Raw genomic sequence first — 17,608 nt, 5'->3', positions numbered from 1 at the left:
GCTCCAAAATACAGGGAGAGGAAATGCATAAAACGATTTAGGAGGAATGCTCAAACTAAAGGAGGTGGTGAGTAGCACAGGAGACACAGGCCAGATCAGAACAAAGAATGGCCTGCAAGAAACAAAGGGAATGGAAAACCAGTCTAGGAGGAAGATTAAGGCAGGAGGAGGTGTTAAAGAGAACAGCAGAAATTGGCCAGACAAGAACAGAATGGTGATTAGAAATATCTGGGGATGAATTAATTTCTGATCAATACAACAGGATAGTCTGGCCTGGAGGATTAAGATGGGAGTGCTACACCCCAGATATCTGCAAAACAGGAGATGACTTGTGATAACCCTTATGCAAAAAGATCTAGCAAAGGAAGACAACTTTTGTTCTGTATGATAATGAAATCTAGCAAAGGAAGCCAACTTTTGTTCTGTATGATAAGGTTGATCTATATAAACTGAGCCAACTGGACAATAGGGGTCAGTCTTGGGGAGTAGCTCACTGTGCAGGTGACCTATGAACTAATGAGTGACCCAGAGCTCTGTTAAGTTTTATTCTTGTGCTGTGTAATAAATTGACTGTTGAACCGAATACCTTCTCCTATCACTTCATTCAGAGAACACGCTGGACTCAGACTACACATAGACTAAATTAAGAGTAAGGTAAAGCCAGAGTCCGACAAGTGCTGGTGTTGAAATCTGAGCTGCAGACAATGAAAAGCAGCCTGATCTCCATGTTGCTGTTGTCCAGGTGATCCAGGGCTGAGTGGAGAGCCAGTGAGATTGCACCTGCTGTGGAATAATTGTGGTGGTAGACAAATTGCAGTGGGTCCAGGTCTTTACTTAGGAATTAGTTAATACTGGCTATGACTAACCTCTGAAAGCATTTCATTACAGTAGGCATGAGTGCGACAGCTGGACACAATTGAAAATTTCCACAACCGCAGTATCATGAGACTCTCCACCAGGCACCAGACTACAGCCAGGGTGCTGAGAGGGCACCTCTGCTTGTGCACTCCTTCCAGAAAGCTTGAAATCCAAGCAGCATCCTGAGCTGTTATCCAGGCCTCAATGAGGAAGAAGCATGCGATAGTCTGTGCAAAAAATAATAATGTGAACAACATGCCCCGGTATCTAGTGCAGCAGACAAAACTGCTGGAGAAACTCAGCAGGTCACGTATCATCCATGGAATGCAAATGCTAGATGACATTTCAGGAATTCTGCAAAATCAAGCATACGTCCAAATAAGGTGAGTGATGGAAGGTAGGGGAGAAACACAGTGTAGCAGGTGATAGCTAGTTACATGTGTTGTAACCTGCCTCACTTACAGGCATGGGTATCTGTCAGTTCATCCTCTGCAGCTTAGGACAGGACATATTGAAGGGTATATCCAAGCAAGGTGCAAACTGCACCAAGGTCCCATGGTGGAAGGTTTCTTTTAAAAAAAATGCATGAAACATCTAAGTGTTTTTTTAAAGATTGCTTGTGTGTTTGTATAAACAGCATTACTGCAGAATTTTCAATGCAAATGTTCTCTGTTAAATAAAATTTGGAAATCTGTGGACTTATTCAATCACGATGCAATAAAACTTGGACTGATTTCATTCAAAATGTTATTGCTACTAGTGTAACTTTGAAGTTACTTTAACCTTAGAAAGATTTCATCTCCTGTTGGCAAGTCCTTCACTGAGCTGATGTGTGTCTTCACCTACTCATTTTCCACTACATTTGTAATGAGGCAGAGATCAATCAAAACATTCTTACAACTGCATTTCAGCTGCTGTCAAGATCACATTAAGGACATATGAATTATGGCTTCCACTGATTGGTGTTGAAAAGGCTGAGAGTTGAACTAAACCCAGCTCCTTTACAGGTCTCTTGGCCTGTGAGAATCTAGATCAGAGACACATTTGCCAGTTTCTTAAAGTTTATTGGAAGGATAAGCAAACCAATGTCAGTGCTCTCTCCCATATTAGCATCTCCATTACTGAAGACCCAATTACACTCAATCAGCCGTACAATACGCCCAACAGCAAACTCCCAAAGCACTATATTCCAAGCTCCATCATGGGAGCAGGTTACTAGACAGAAGGGTACATACGTTCTAATTTCTTTAACTCTATTGCTTTTGCTGTAGTCTTCAATGTACGTATGATTAGCCAACCAGTACATCAATATTTTACCCATATGAAGTTCAGCCAATACTCTGCAAGTTATCTCTAGTTTGGAGCCTGCAAAGTTAAACAAACATTTTAAAAAGATTTGGATGGAAACTAGATAACATCAATATAATTACCAATTCCATTTGTTTCATCTCGATAGTTACAAACATGTCCTCCAATGCCTTTATTAACCTGTGATATGTCTACGTTTTGCGTGATTTAATTTTAGATAGAATGGAACAATTTGATTTCAAAATTGCTTCAGCCATTTTTTTTCCCCCCCAATGACAGTGATAAGTGATATATTTAATATATGGACAGTTAATGGAATTAACACATTAATCTACATTTTGAGCAATGTGACATTGTGATTTGGAGCCACTATTCTCCTTGGGGGAGGGGGCAGGGGGAAGGTGGGTGAGGTCTGGGCCTGATGTCCCGCTCACCCAGGGAAAGTGCATGTAAAATACCTCGCCTCTCGGTGTAGTGATTGCTGCGTGACCACTGCAAATGGTCTCTTCTACATTACTGCATCCATAGCTACACCTTCTCATGGTGTGTCCCACCCTGCCTGTTATCAATGAGTTTGCTATGTGATGGGGCGACCGAGTGTCCAGCAGTATAACTGGATGGGTAGGCTAGGCCTGTTAGCCTTGGTTGGCATCCAACTTAAGAGAAGGAAAACTGATTTCAAATCCGGGCAGATGGGGCTTGTTAGCCTCATCAAGGAAAAGAGCACTCTGATGTAACACCTACGACCCAAGGACCTGGGTGTCACCATCCCTGCGTGCTAGACCGTGGCAGATAAACCCCGGGTCTAAAGGTGGGGCCAGTACTGCACCCACTGAACTCTATCTAAAAAAATTCATTATGTAGGGTCGAAGGACATACCCATATCTACAATCCTTCCTGGATCTTCATTTGCAAAGCCAAGGCTTAACTATTCTCCTAATTCAATTTTTGACTTCAGGGGCTTACAACAAATTTTAAATAATTTCCACAGTAGCAGTTCATGTTCTTCCAATTTTGATTTTGGAAGGATTCCAAATTTAAAATCAAATTTCATGTTTCAAATTCCCCTAAACTTATTTTAATGCTGTGCTTGTTGATTGCGTAAGGAATTCATCATGACAAGTAGAACATGCAACATTACAGCCTTATACAGGCCCTTCAGCCAAGAAGTTGCTCCACAACAATCTTCCCATAACCCTCGATTTTTCATACATCCATGTGTTTATCTAAACTCTTTTACATGGCCCCATTGTATCACCTTCCACCACCAGGAAAGCATTCCAGGCTAAAAATAGTTTTCTTTGGCATCTTTCTGAAATTTTCCTCCACTCACGTTAAACGCATGTCCCACGGTTGTCGCAGGAAAAAGGGGCTGGCTGTCCACCCTATTTATGCTCCTCATAAAATCAGCCCATATAACCCCTTCCAACAATGGTGATTCACTGACTAGTTATCTGACCATTGCTTTAAGAAATTTAGCTCAAAGGGTTATGAGTCCTCATAATGTTTGTAGCACTTTTGGGTTTACAGACTTCAACTGAAATCTTGATAGGGAACTTCATAAAGAATGCCAGCCTACTTCAGGTCAACTGTGGGGGAAAAGGTGGCAATATGAATGGCAGGTGTGAAGGAAGGGTGAGGCTCCAGGCTGTGTCCAGTTCCAACTATTCCCTTCTGAAATGGAGTAGTCTGATTTGTCTTTCAAGTCTTCAACCCAGCTGATGAGTATGCTGTAGCTAAGTAGGATAGGAAGTTGTCGTTCGCTGAGGAAACCCTCAATGTGATTGTTAACCATTTCTCTCTGTGACTGATTATACAGACTCCGCACTGAGCACGATGGAAACAATGCTTATTTGTGTTAACTAATCAACCAAGTTCAGAAATAAAAACAGCTTCAATAAAGAAAATAAGCAGTGTTCTGAAGGAAGATTACTGACATCATACCAAACAATTTAAACTCCCATATTCAGAAAACATTCTGATTTTAAAAGGCTTCCTGTGGGTTTTTTTTTACAAAGTCTTTCAGGTTGAGACATGTTTCTGCTGACCAGTGGAGAATCTGCTTGAGACTTGTGCTTGTGAGGACATTGACTGCTGCATCAACTGGAATTATTCAATTTATCCTGCAGCTTTGAGGCAATATCCATTTCAATTGCATCGAGAATAAGTGGTGTTTAAAGGACTTGGACAAATGACACATTCCATGAGAAGCTCTTTTTTTTCTTCACAGGTAATCCTTTTGGGATGAAGGATTCCCATCCTTTGGGATCAAGGATTCCCATTCTGGTTCATTTGGTCCTGAGGTGTCTGATAAAACCAGTGTGACATCCATACACTTTTCCCACACATCGTGCACGAGGTGCTTGATGGCTGGGTAATTTGTGAGCTCCACTACTGTTATTATTGATCCACATGTCATGAATCCCCAGGAAATTCACTATTACCTGGAAAAGCAAATCACCCTACCCAACAAACTTTTGGAGGAGCTGGTTTATGTGCCGCACCACCAATTAAAAGGACACACTCAAGGGTCTTCAGCAAAAATCTGTGTTGACATTTTAGTTCATTCTACATCAACCCTCTTCCCAGCAGCTTCTCACACCACTTCCCCCTCCCTTACCGATTCACTACAGATCTTCAGGTGACCGCGACACTTCTTTCTCTCCTCCTCCTGACCCTGTGCACGCATGTCACATTTCCCAAGTGTCGCCACTGATCCATTACCAGCAGTGACTAGCCCTCCTCAATGCTCGCGCAACTATGCAGCTGCAATATTTTATGGTCTTGTGGCCAATATGATGACTATCTAAATTGCACCCTTATACAGAACATTTTTTTAAAATTTTTTATTTTTCACACCATAAATCACATTGACTATGATACATACTTTTTCCTTTTCAAATATATACAGTGCCATTTTCTCCCCCCTCCTCCCTCCTCCCATCCCACCCTCCCTACCTCCCCCCCCCCCGTTCATTTAAAGTACAAAATCTAGGATACATTAAACCAGTCAAACAATGTTGTCATTCAATAAAAATAAACAAGAAATTCCACTGAGTCAATTCTTTTCATTTCCTTCTCCTTTCGTTAATTTAGATAGTGAATGTCCCAGGTAGGTTTTCTCTATTGTGTTTCATGTAAGGCTCCCATATTTGTTCAAATATTTCAATATTATTTCTTAAACTATATGTTATTTTTTCTAATGGAATACATTTATTCATTTCTCTATACCATTGTTGTATTTTCAAATTATCTTCCAATTTCCAGGTTGACATAATACATTTTTTTGCTACGGCTAGAGCTATCTTAACAAATCTTTTTTGTGCACCATCCAAATCAATTCCAAATTCTTTGTTTTTTATGTTACTTAGGAGGAAGATCTCTGGATTTTTTGGTATATTGTTTTCTGTAATTTTATTTAATATTTGGTTTAGATCTTCCCAAAATTTTTCTACTTTCTCACATGTCCAGATTGCATGAATTATTGTTCCCATTTCTTTTTTACATCGAAAACATCTATCAGATACTGTTGGGTCCCATTTATTTAACTTTTGAGGTGTAATGTATAGCCTGTGTATCCAGTTATATTGTATCATACGTAACCTCGTATTTATTGTATTTCTCATCGTTCCAGAACATAACTTCTCCCATGTTTCCTTTTTTATCTTTATATTTAAATCTTGTTCCCATTTTTGTTTAGTTTTACCATTTGTTTCCTCATTCTCCTTTTCTTGCAGTTTAATATACATATTTGTTATAAATCTTTTGATTATCATTGTATCTGTAATCACATATTCAAAGTTACTTCCCTCTGGTAACCTCAGACTGCTTCCTAATTTGTCCTTCAAGTAGGATCTCAATTGGTAATATGCCAGCATTGTATCTTGAGTTATATTGTATTTATCTTTCATTTGTTCAAAGGATAATAATCTATTTCCTGAAAAACAATTTTCTATTCTTTTGATCCCTTTTTTCTCCCATTCTCTAAAGGAAAGGTTATCTATTGTAAAAGGGAGTAACTTATTTTGCGCCAATATTATTTTTGGTAATTGATAATTTGTTTTATTCCTTTCTACATGAATCTTTTTCCAAATATTGAGTAGGTGATGTAATACTGGAGAACTTCTATGTTGTACCAATTTTTCATCCCATTTATATAATATGTGTTCAGGTATCTTTTCCCCTATTTTATCTAATTCTAATCTAGTCCAATCTGGCTTTTCCCTTGTTTGATAAAAATCTGATAGGTATCTTAATTGTGCGGCTCTATAATAATTTTTAAAGTTTGGCAGTTGTAAGCCTCCTTGTTTATACCATTCTGTTAATTTATCTAGTGCTATCCTCGGTTTCCCCCCTTTCCATAAAAATTTCCTTATTATTTTCTTTAACTCCTTGAAGAATTTCTCTGTCAAGTGTATTGGCAATGCCTGAAATAGGTATAATATCCTTGGGAAAATGTTCATTTTAATACAGTTTATCCTTCCTATTAGTGTTAATGGTAAATCTTTCCAATGCTCTAAATCATCCTGTAATTTTTTCATTAGTGGATAATAATTGAGTTTATATAGATGGCCGAGATTTTTATTTATTTGTATACCTAGGTATCTTATTGCTTGCAATTGCCATCTGAATGGTGGTTCCTTCTTAAATTTTGAGAAATCCGCATTATTCATTGGCATTGCTTCACTTTTATTTACGTTAATCTTGTAACCCGACACTTCTCCATATTCCTTCAATTTCTTATATAATTCTTTTATTGATAGTTCTGGTTCTGTTAAGTATACTATAACATCATCCGCAAATAAACTGATTTTATATTCCTTGTCTTTTATTTTTATCCCTTTTATATTATTTTCTGTTCTAATCAATTCTGCTAGTGGTTCTATAGCTAACGTGAACAATAAGGGTGATAGTGGGCATCCCTGCCGTGTTGACCTGCTTAAGTTAAATTGCTTTGATATATATCCACTTACTGTCACTTTCGCCAATGGCCCCTTATATAATGCTTTAATCCAATTAATATACTTCTCTGGTAAACTGAATTTTTGCAATACTTTGAATAAATAATTCCATTCTACTCTGTCAAAGGCCTTCTCTGCATCTAAAGCAACTGCTACTGTTGGCGCTTTACTCCCTTCTACTGCATGAATTAAGTTAATAAATTTACAAATATTGTCTGTTGTGCGTCTTTTTTTAATAAATCGAGTTTGGTCTAGATTTACCATTTTCGGTACATACTCTGCTAATCTGTTTGCTAATAGTTTAGCTATTATCTTATAATCTGTGTTAAGTAATGATAATGGTCTATATGACGCTGGTGCGAGTGGATCTTTCCCTTGCTTTAGTATTACTGTAATTATTGCTGTTTTACATGAATCTGGTAAGCTTTGTGTTTCATCAATCTGGTTGATTACTTCCAGGAGGGGAGGAATTAATAAATCTTTAAATGTTTTATAGAATTCTATTGGGAATCCATCCTCTCCTGGTGTTTTATTATTTGGTAATTTTTAAATTATCTCTTGTATTTCTACTATTTCAAATGGTTCTGTTAATTTATTTTGTTCCTCTATTTGTAATTTTGATAGTTCAATTTTAGTTAAAAATTCATCTATTTTCTCTTCTTTCCCTTCATTTTCAGTTTGGTATAATTGTTCATAGAATTCTCTAAAGTTTTCCTTGATCTCCTTTGGATTATATGTGATTTGTTTGTCTTTTTTCCTTGATGCCAATACCATTTTCTTAGCTTGTTGTGTCTTAAGCTGCCATGCTAGAATTTTGTGCGTTTTTTCCCCTAGTTCATAATATTTCTGTTTTGTCTTCATTATGTTCTTCTCCACCTTATATGTTTGTAGTGTTTCATATTTTATTTTTTTATCTGCCAATTCTCTTCTTTTAGTTGTATCTTCCTTCATTGCTAATTCTTTTTCTATATTTACTATTTCCCTTTCCAACTGCTCTGTTTACTGATTATAGTTCTTCTTCATCTTGGTTACATAACTTATTATTTGCCCTCTAATGAACTGGCGGTGGTCAATGGGGCAGGCACCAAGAGATTTCTTTAGGCAGTTCTTGTACCTCTTCTTTGGTGCACCTCTGTCACGGTGGCCAGTAGAGAGCTCGCCATAGAACCCGATCTTGGGAAGGCGATGGTCCTCCATTCTGGAGACGTGACCTACCCAGCGCAGTTGGATCTTCAGCAGCGTGGATGTGATGCTGTCGGCCTCTGCCATCTCGAGTACTTCGATGTTAGGGATGAAGTTGCTCCAATGAATGTTGAGGATGGAGCGCTGTCTGTAAGGAGTTTGCACATTCTCCCCATGTCTGCAGGAGGTTTCCTCCGGGTGCCAGGGTTGGAGGTTAAAAGGGTGTAATTGAGTAGCACAGGCTCATGGGCCTGTTATTGTGTTTAAATTTAAATACTACGGTTGAAGGAGGGAATAGCAGCTCAGAGCCTGTAGGACAGGGGTGTCAAATTCAAATTCACAGAGGGCCAAAATTAAAAACTTGGACTAAGTCGTGGGCCAAACTAAATATTTATTGAAAATTTTCAACAACATCTGCATGTTTTCTCTTCTTTCAACATATGTAATGTTAAACTTTTTCTTATTAAAATAAATGTTTAATAATAGTTTTGGTTAAACTCTTTCCAGAAGAAGCATTAACAAATGAGAAATAAAATTTAAAGTTTGCTGTAAAACCAGACTTCTTTTCAACTCCTCCACCTTCTGGAGCTTTTGCTTCTCGTTCAGATCCTTATACCTGTCCTGGTGTTTCGTTTCATAGTGTCACCGTGTGTTATATTCTTTAACTACAGACACGCTGGCTCCACACACAAGACAAAAAGGTTTGTCTTTTAAAATGATGAACATATTGTCTGCCTCCCATCTCTCTTGAAAGGTCCTGTTTTCTGTCTTTCGTTTGGCCATTTTTCGTAAGGGGTTTATTACATATGAGTTAGGCGACAGGTCACAGATGCTAAAGTAAACAGAGGAGGTGGTGGCGATTAGCGGGCTGATGCCAACGCATTTGCAAAGCATTCTGGGATTTGTAGTATTAGCTGTGCATGCGCTATATTGGCGCGGCGGCCAGCAGGCCAGCTCTAATACATATTTGATATGATCTTGCAGGCCAAATATAACTATATCACGGGCCAAATTTGGCCCGCGGGCCTGAGTTTGACATGTGTGCTGTAGGACGAGTAATCTGGAAGCTCGTTAATACTCTGCACCATTCCAGGGCAGAAATAGCACACAATCAGATTCACTCTCTCTGCCTCAGTTCAGGACCAGAACTTGGTTGGATTGCCCCAAAAACTTCACGCCACCAACCCTCACTACAGGACCCAAATCAGAATTTATTGCTATTAACATGCCACAAAATTCATTGTTTTGAAGTACCATTATAGGTCCACATATCGCTATAAATTACATTTTTAAAAAAACCAAATAAATTAGTTCAAAATAAGAGAAAGTGAGGTAGGTTCATTATCGATTCAAAAATCTGATGGCAACGGTACAACTATTGAAATTTGCAAGACTTCTTGGTGACATACCAAATGCCTTCAAACTTCTTATGAAGTATAGCCGCTGGCGAGCCTTCTTCCTGATTGCATCAAGATGGATGCTCCAGGATTGATCTTCAGAGATGTTATCACCCACGAATGTGAAGTTCATAACCCTTACCACTCAATGAGGACTGGTTCGTGTTCTCCTGATTTCCCCTTCCTGAAGGTCCACAATCAGTTCCCTAGTTTTGCTTAAATTGAGTGCAAAGTTGTTCCTCTGACACCACTCAACTTGCTGATCTATCTCACTCATGTACCAACCATGGAATCAAGGGTTTAAACAGAATCTAGGGCACTGGGCCCATGAGATACAGGAGTAGATGTAGGTCATTTGGCCCATCGAGCCCATTCTACCATTCCATCATCAGCTTTCCATTCTCCCACTAAACCCTACTCCCCTGCCTTCTCTCACTAACAATTAATACACTGTGGTGGAAGGAATAAAGGCATAGACATTTTTCTAAATGGGGAGAGAATTCAGAAAGCAGAGGTCCAAAGGAACTTGGGAGTCATAGTACAGAATTCCCTAAAGGATAACTTACAAGTTGAGTCAATAGCAATATCAGCATTTATTTTGTGAAAACTAGAATATAAAAGCAAAGATATAATTCTGAGGCCACATTTAGAGTATCTTGAGAAGTTTTGGGTCCATATCCAAGAAAGGATATGTTGGCATTGCAGAGGGTCCAGAGATTTATGAGAATGATCCCAGGGATGAGAGTGTTTGATGGCTATGAGCATGTACTCAGTAGAATTTCAAAGGGATGAGGGGGAGTCCCATTAAAATATCAAATATTGAAAGGCCTAGATAAAGTAGACATTAATATGTTTCCAGTAGTGGTATAGGATGAGAGGGCAGAGCCTCAGAATAAAATATTGTATGGCCCTTTAGAACCAAGTTGGGGAAAAAATTATTCACCTGAATGATCTGTGGATTTATTGCCACAGATGGCAGTGAAGGCCAAGTCATTGAAGAGATGGAGAGATTAAATGTGAATGCTGATAGGTTCTCGATTCGTGAGTGTGCAAAGGTAATGGGGAGAAGGCATGAGAATGGGGTTGAAAGGAAGAATATAACAGCCATGATTTGAATGGCAGAGCAGAATCGATGGGCTGAATGGCCTACTTCTACAATCTCTTATGGAATTGCTGTCCTGAATAAACAACTCATATGCTGGTACAATACATGTATTCCTACTACCCCATGGAGAATGAACGTACCTGCTACAGCTTCAATACTATTATTGCATGGATATAATATTTGGATGCTGAGTCCTGTGAAAAAAGAATCACTTGTTTAGAAAATCAGAATTTATGAAAATGTAAAGCCAATAATTTTCTGATGTTAAAAAAAAGTTGCATTTATTTTTAAACAAGAAAACATGGATCATAACGCTCAGGAATCTGAATTTAAATGAATTGAACAAAAAAAAACATGGATTGTGTCATAGTCCATTGAAAGGTGGCTCAGTTTGGTGTAAAATCAGATGGTATTGAAGCTACTGTATCAGGGTGCTTTGATTGGCAATTTATAGTGTATTGGAGCCTGACTTTCTAGTTACAGAATAAGTTGACAGAACATGGTAGAATCAAAATTCACAATATGCTATACTCAAGTTCTTTGAAGTAAATTTAGGAAATTTTACCCTTGAAAACCACTGATTAAACTGATAAGGACAGATACTACACTTGATATTTTGTATATGTTGAATGTTTAGTGGGTAGGGAGGGGGGTGGGAAGGAGGGAGGGAAGGGAGGGGGAAAAAGGGGAGAAAATGACACTGTGTATATTCAAGAGGGAAATGTTTGTGTGTATTTTGGTTAATATGGTTCATAATGTGAAAATTTTTAAAAAATTTTTTAAAACCCACTGATTAAATATGTGATTACAAAGTTTGATTCTAGTGCTACCATTCTTCATAGTAGCAGGAAAGAATCCGGTGGCATTCATCTTTAAACTTGTGTATCATGTGTCTGATTGGAGGCTGTGATCAGGGTGAGAGGGATCACTTCAAATGGTGGCTACATTTCGGAAGCAGTGGGAAGGGCAGATTGAATTGATAGTGGTAGGTTGGTTTTCAGAATGGCCTGAGCAGAGATCAGAACTCTCTGGATTTTTTTGTAGTCTTGGGCATTGCAGTTCCCATACCGAGCTGCGAAGCATCCTAACAGGATACCTTCGGTGCATCTGTAAAAGGTGGTGAGGCTTTTTGAGGGAGGTCGAGGCTTTGGACCTCATTCTTGTCAACAAGAATGTACAGGACAAATAGTTGGTGATATACCTAAAAAAACTCTACCATCTCCACTTCATCACCATGGTAACATGGCATAGATGGAGGTGTGCTCCACCCCATTTCCTGAAATTGATGAGCAAGTCCTTTGTTTTGCTGATACTGCGGGAGAGTGTCAACATGCCACTCTGCTCTCCACCTCCTTCCTGAATTCCCTTTCACCAGTTTGAGATCTGGCCTATCACAGTCGTGTCACCTGCAAATATTCCTATCAAGCCTGGCAATTTGAAACAACAGGATTTTGCTACAGAGGCCAACAATGGCTTGCATTGATTCCAGGCCTCACTTCATTGGACAGCACAGATAGCGTCACGGTTAACACAACACTGTTGCAGTGTCAGCATCCCGTGTTCATATCCAAAGCTATCTGTAAAGAATTTGTACGTTCTCCCCGTGTGTCTGTGGGTTTCCTTCAGGTGCTCTGGTTTTCTCCCACACTTTAAAAACATACAGGGATTATGGATCAATTGGGTTTAATTGGGCTTGTGTTGTACGTCAAGCAAAAAAAGTTAAACAATGATGAAAACACAGCTCAGAACTCAAGAAAATATACTCACTGAAGAAACATGAATAAACTAAGCAACAAAGGAAAACATTTGTCATAAATAGGCATTACAGAAATAGAATTAGCTTGAGGGAGGGAATAGATTCTATGGGGAAAAAAAAGAATAACACACAAAAGATTTATCGGTAATTCCTATGATTAAAAAGGGGTGATCAGAATGGAATCAAAAGGTGATGTAAGAGAGAAAAAATTAATCAAAAATATTAAAAATATCTTGAAATTTGAAGTACTCAGCATAGTATTTTCTTTAAATTATTTTTATATCTGAATTTATTGTCATGAACACGTCACAAAATTTGTTGTTTTGCAGCAGCCTCACTGGTCCAAATATTGCTAGAAATTACATTTAAAACAATAATTAGTGGAAAAAGGAAGTGAGCTAGTGTCTGTGGCTCATTGTCCATTTAGAAATCTGATGACTGAGGGGAAGAAGCCATTTTTGTACCATTGGATATTCGTCTTCCGGCCCCTGTACCTCCTTCCTGATGTGAGGGTCCTTGAAGAGAGAGCTTGCATTTGTGCAGTTAAGACAGTATCAGTGAAGAGAGAAGCAATATTTCTCATCCAAATTAGTGTTGACTCTCACTTCCCACATATTAATCAAACTTAAAAAGATCACTTTGAATTGCATCCATATATTTTACAGAATATAAGAGATAGCAGAACCATTATTACATACATTAAAACAGTGAAATAGCCCAGTTGACAAATAGAGAATGCAGTTGTTGGATTTATGAAGAACATTCAGAAAGGTACAAACTGTCAGATTTACATTGATAGAATAATAAAACCAGTCCAGTCAAAAGGAAATGATTCCAGAGATCATGAGGATACCACCAGCTTGGATTTCAAAGATCTTGCCTGGGTTTAATTGGTATCTTTTCAGGGAATCAATGTGCGGGCAAGGGTAGTGCATTATTTATAATTACTTAGATTTCTAAAAATATTTAATTTTAATTGGTGCCAGCGATCAACGGCGATTTTGTGTAGGATGCAGAGGGCCATTCTACCTTTCCTTAAAGTAGAAATTCTGCCTGCCCCGCAGGAAAAGAAATCTCAAGTTTGTATTATATGTACTCTGACAACAAATCCAAACTTTCAACTTTTTTTGAACTTCGATTTCTAACAGATTCAGATGAAATGCCACATCATACAATGATGAATGGCCACCAGCTGCTCATAAGAGCAAACTGGCTACAAGTCCGAAAGCAGAAATTAGTAACAAAGCGTCGTACGTTAGAGTGGCATTAAGTTGAAACTGGAGTTACACAAGAATGAGTGCTGGAACCATCATTGTTCGTATTTTATATCAATGACGGAACTTCGGGATTAAAAATACATGTTTGAAATTTGGCATCATAGCAGGATTTTAGTAAGGGGGTGGAGGGTAAAACAAATTTAGTCCAATCTCAGGAAGCATCTGGACCCACCTCAGTTTACCCATCACCACAGTGGGTTAATTGCAGATACCATCTTGCTGACCCTTTACTATATGTTGAATTGGCTGCAACACAGATTGGCTACATTCGGCTGTAGCTCATTGACAACAGCTTGTATTTCAACACCATCATATCTGCAAAACTCATGATCAAACTAAAGGATCAGGACTGTTCATCCCTCTGCAAATGGTCCCTTGACTTCCATATCAGGAGACTCCAATCAGTGCAAGAATATGTATAGCAGTGACATGAAAATCAGATTTGTATTTAGGTTTGGAAAGATGGCATGCAGAAATACATAGTTGTATACCTCTTGAGATTACATATAATTTAAGGAATAAATAGGTTTTAAAAAAAAATTAGTGCCCATATTGTGGGTATAAATTTATAAATGGTTTTACCCAAACCTCGTTAATGCCTTGGAATAAGTAAATAAATAAAATTGAAAAGGTTAGAATTGAGTGGAGCGTGATGATACCTTGGCAGTCAGATCTGCTTCTTTTTTTATTTCCTTACTAATTTCTTTTTCTCTTCCCTTTTTCTTTCTTTCCTCTCTTCTTTTTCTCTTTTTCATGGGGTTATTATTTGAAGGGAGAGTGTTGGTGGGATTTTGGGGGGTATATCAATCATGTATAATGGATTTGATATGGTTATGTAATTATCATTTTGTCAAAAATACATGTATGGAAAACTTAAATATTGAAAAAAGGAGACTCCACTCAGTGTGGAGTAGCAACATCACCGCCTCCTTATTGACCATCAACACAAAGGCTATGTGCTGAGTTCCTTGCTTTATTCCCAATACAATTATGGTTGTGCAGCCAAGTTCACCTCCGAAACAAGTTCACTGACAACGCCATCACTGTTGGCCAAAAAATTGAAAATGACGAATCAAGATGATGAGGCAGGATGGAGTTGGAGAATCTGGTTGGATGATGCCACAATAATCTTGCTAAGACCAAGTAGCTCATTGTGATTTTAGGAAAGGGAGCCCACACCTGTCCTTATTGATAGGATGGAGGTGGAGAGTGACAATAATTTCAAGTAGCTGGAACCCTCCAAATTGAAGGGCCTCTCCCAGACCAAGCACATTGTGGCAACCATGAAGGAAACACACCAATACCTAGACTAAGAAGTCAGAGGAAATTTGGCATGTCATTGAAAATTCAGGCCTTCTACAGGTATATTGTAGAAAGTGCACTGACTAGTTGCATCATGGTCTGTTTGGTAATTCCAAGTGCCTGGGACTGCAGGAGGCTGCATATTAAGTGGGAAAGATAGCTAAGTCCATCACAGGTTCGACCTCCCATCCACTGAATACTTCAAGAAGGTAACCAAATTTCATAAAGAGCTCCCATCATCCAGGACACAACCTCTTCTCACTGCCTCCTCTGAGAAGACACAGAAGCTTGAAATCCTGCAATTCTAGATTCAGGAACAGTTATTATCCAACAAAAAAAAAATGGTTTGGCACAGACTACAAGGCCTGAAGGGGCCTGTTTTTGTGCTGTAGAGTTCTATGGTTCTATTCAACAACTATCAGAATCTTGAACCTCCTCTTATGATCCAAACCATAAATTATCCCAGGATCATGGAAAAGATCCATCTGCACCATTGAAAGCATTTTTTCTTGCATCAACTATAACTGTGAAATTTATCTAACCTTTATATTTATTAACTCTTTCTGTTCTAGGGTAATTTAATATTGTAGTTGAATGATCTTACATTCTTATTTGGCTGCAAAAAGAATGTCACTGAATATATACATTGTACTTGTGTACATGACAAACTTATCATTATTAATCAATAATACGTGGACACTCAGCATCTTCGTAAAAAACAAAGGAATCCACAAGAACAAATGGACAAAATATTTTCAAATGATAGACTGGGTAGCAGCCAATTTCAAACGAAGTAATCATGTTTATTTCCAGGGAGATGTATCTGAAACTTAACAGTTAGCGCAGCGCCATTACAGTGGCAGTTATCGGGACCAGGGTTCGAATCCCACATTGTAAGGAGTTTGTACGTTCTCCCAGTATCTGCGTGGTTTTCCCCGGGGGCTCTGGATTTTCCCCCCACTGATCACAACATACCAGGGGTTGTAGGTTAAATGGGTGGCATGGGCTTGTGAGCTGAAAGGGCCTGTTACCATGCTGTGTGTCTAAATTTAATTTAAATTTAGAGAACTTATGTGAAACATCTATCTAACGTTTGGTTGAATTAAACCCAATGCTGTGCAAAGTCATGGTCATCATTATACAATGTGGATATCATAGCATCAGACAACAAAAAAAAACATACATGATTCCAGAATTGCAAGGTTAGACATCCCTCCTTTCTTTCTGGTCTATTCTCTAGAAAAGACAGCACTGAGGGGTGCTGTAATATTAACATTGCAAAAGCTTTGACAAACTAGATGCAGAACATCTGTCCGGAGTGTCATGGGGAAAAATAACGACGACAATATAATCATCGACAAGTCTAAAGTAACCAGAGGATGGCGAGGCATGGAATGAGTCTCAAGGAAAATGATTGAGGCAAATTGAATAAATACATATAAAATGAGATCAGATAGGGATGAAAGCAGCAGTGGAGACTTGTGCTTTAGAAGCAGATAAGGAAGTCTGAAAAGTATGAATGGAAGGTAACTACTGTCAAGGATTGGCTGGGACAAATGACCTTTGTGGGACTTTATATTCTAAGACTTTTCATAAAATCAGAATATTTCTGAAAATTTTGTAGATGCTAGTATTAATTCTGCAATTTTGCAGAAGAATGATAGCTATTTCAGTTAAATTTGCTTTGGAAATATTTCAAAAAGATTCTTTTCATTGTCTTTTGCTCCATTGAGTTACACAACTTCTATTTTTACAGAAAGCAGAAGCTTCAAACCATTATATTTTGAAACTGTAACATTAATGTAGAAAAGCATTAATTGTACCTGCTTTTATTTCTTACCTGAAGTATTTATGTGCTGTGCTGATGAAGCACATACCTTGCTACTGCTGATAGATGGAGACAAGGAAATAAATGCAGCCAATAACACAATCATACTGCAGCCTGAACAAGATACTTTACGGATTCAATCCAATTTTGGACGCAACAGCTTTATGATGGATAGGGTTAAGCAGAGCCCTCCACACAAGTCAGAGGAAGTACTGAATGGATTTGTTTCTGTACAAACACATGATGTAATTGTGCAATACAGAAAACCACACCAGCTTTCAACTTTCTTGAGCAATAACTATATTCAATTTGTGGGGAAATTGCTGGGGGAACTAAGCTGCTCTTACAGCATCCATAGGAGGTAAAAGATATACTGCCAGCATTTGAGGCCTGAGCTCTTCTTGAAGGAACCCTTGAAGTTCCCTTCCTTTCTGTGCGTTTTGACAACAATCACAGCATCTGCAGACATTTGTGTTTCACTCTTAGCAGGCCATTTAAGGAAACTTATCCAACCCCTGGCACAGATTTGAAAAATACGTCGCATTGTTATTTCAGTAGAATTCAAAAACTCTCAACTCTTTTTTTTAAAGAAGGCAATTTATTGAAGCAAAACTTGGAGCCAAATGATTGATTG

At 38.4% G+C, this 17,608-nt stretch overlaps 1 protein-coding gene across 6 annotated transcripts in view; it reads right to left on the bottom strand.

Moving 5' to 3' along the window:
• Positions 1-17,163, bottom strand: part of LOC138739299 (interleukin-1 receptor type 2-like) — a 28,279-nt gene extending 11,116 nt beyond the window's left edge. For 4 of the 6 annotated variants that reach the window (XM_069891081.1, XM_069891079.1, XM_069891080.1 and 1 more), the window contains exons 1-3: positions 16,987-17,163; positions 10,952-11,005; positions 2,094-2,223 (exon numbers count right to left, since the gene is read on the bottom strand). In XM_069891081.1, coding sequence (XP_069747182.1) covers positions 2,094-2,223; positions 10,952-11,005; positions 16,987-17,080 — 278 coding nt within the window. In that variant the 5' untranslated portion in view covers positions 17,081-17,163. The other 2 variants (XR_011342153.1, XM_069891082.1) reach the window with 2 other exon arrangements.
• Between the last annotated feature and the right edge of the window lie 445 nt (positions 17,164-17,608).

This window comes from Narcine bancroftii, chromosome 7, assembly GCF_036971445.1.
Source record: "Narcine bancroftii isolate sNarBan1 chromosome 7, sNarBan1.hap1, whole genome shotgun sequence".
Classification (NCBI taxonomy): domain Eukaryota; kingdom Metazoa; phylum Chordata; class Chondrichthyes; order Torpediniformes; family Narcinidae; genus Narcine; species Narcine bancroftii.
This window is presented reverse-complemented; position numbering and strand designations above follow the sequence as displayed.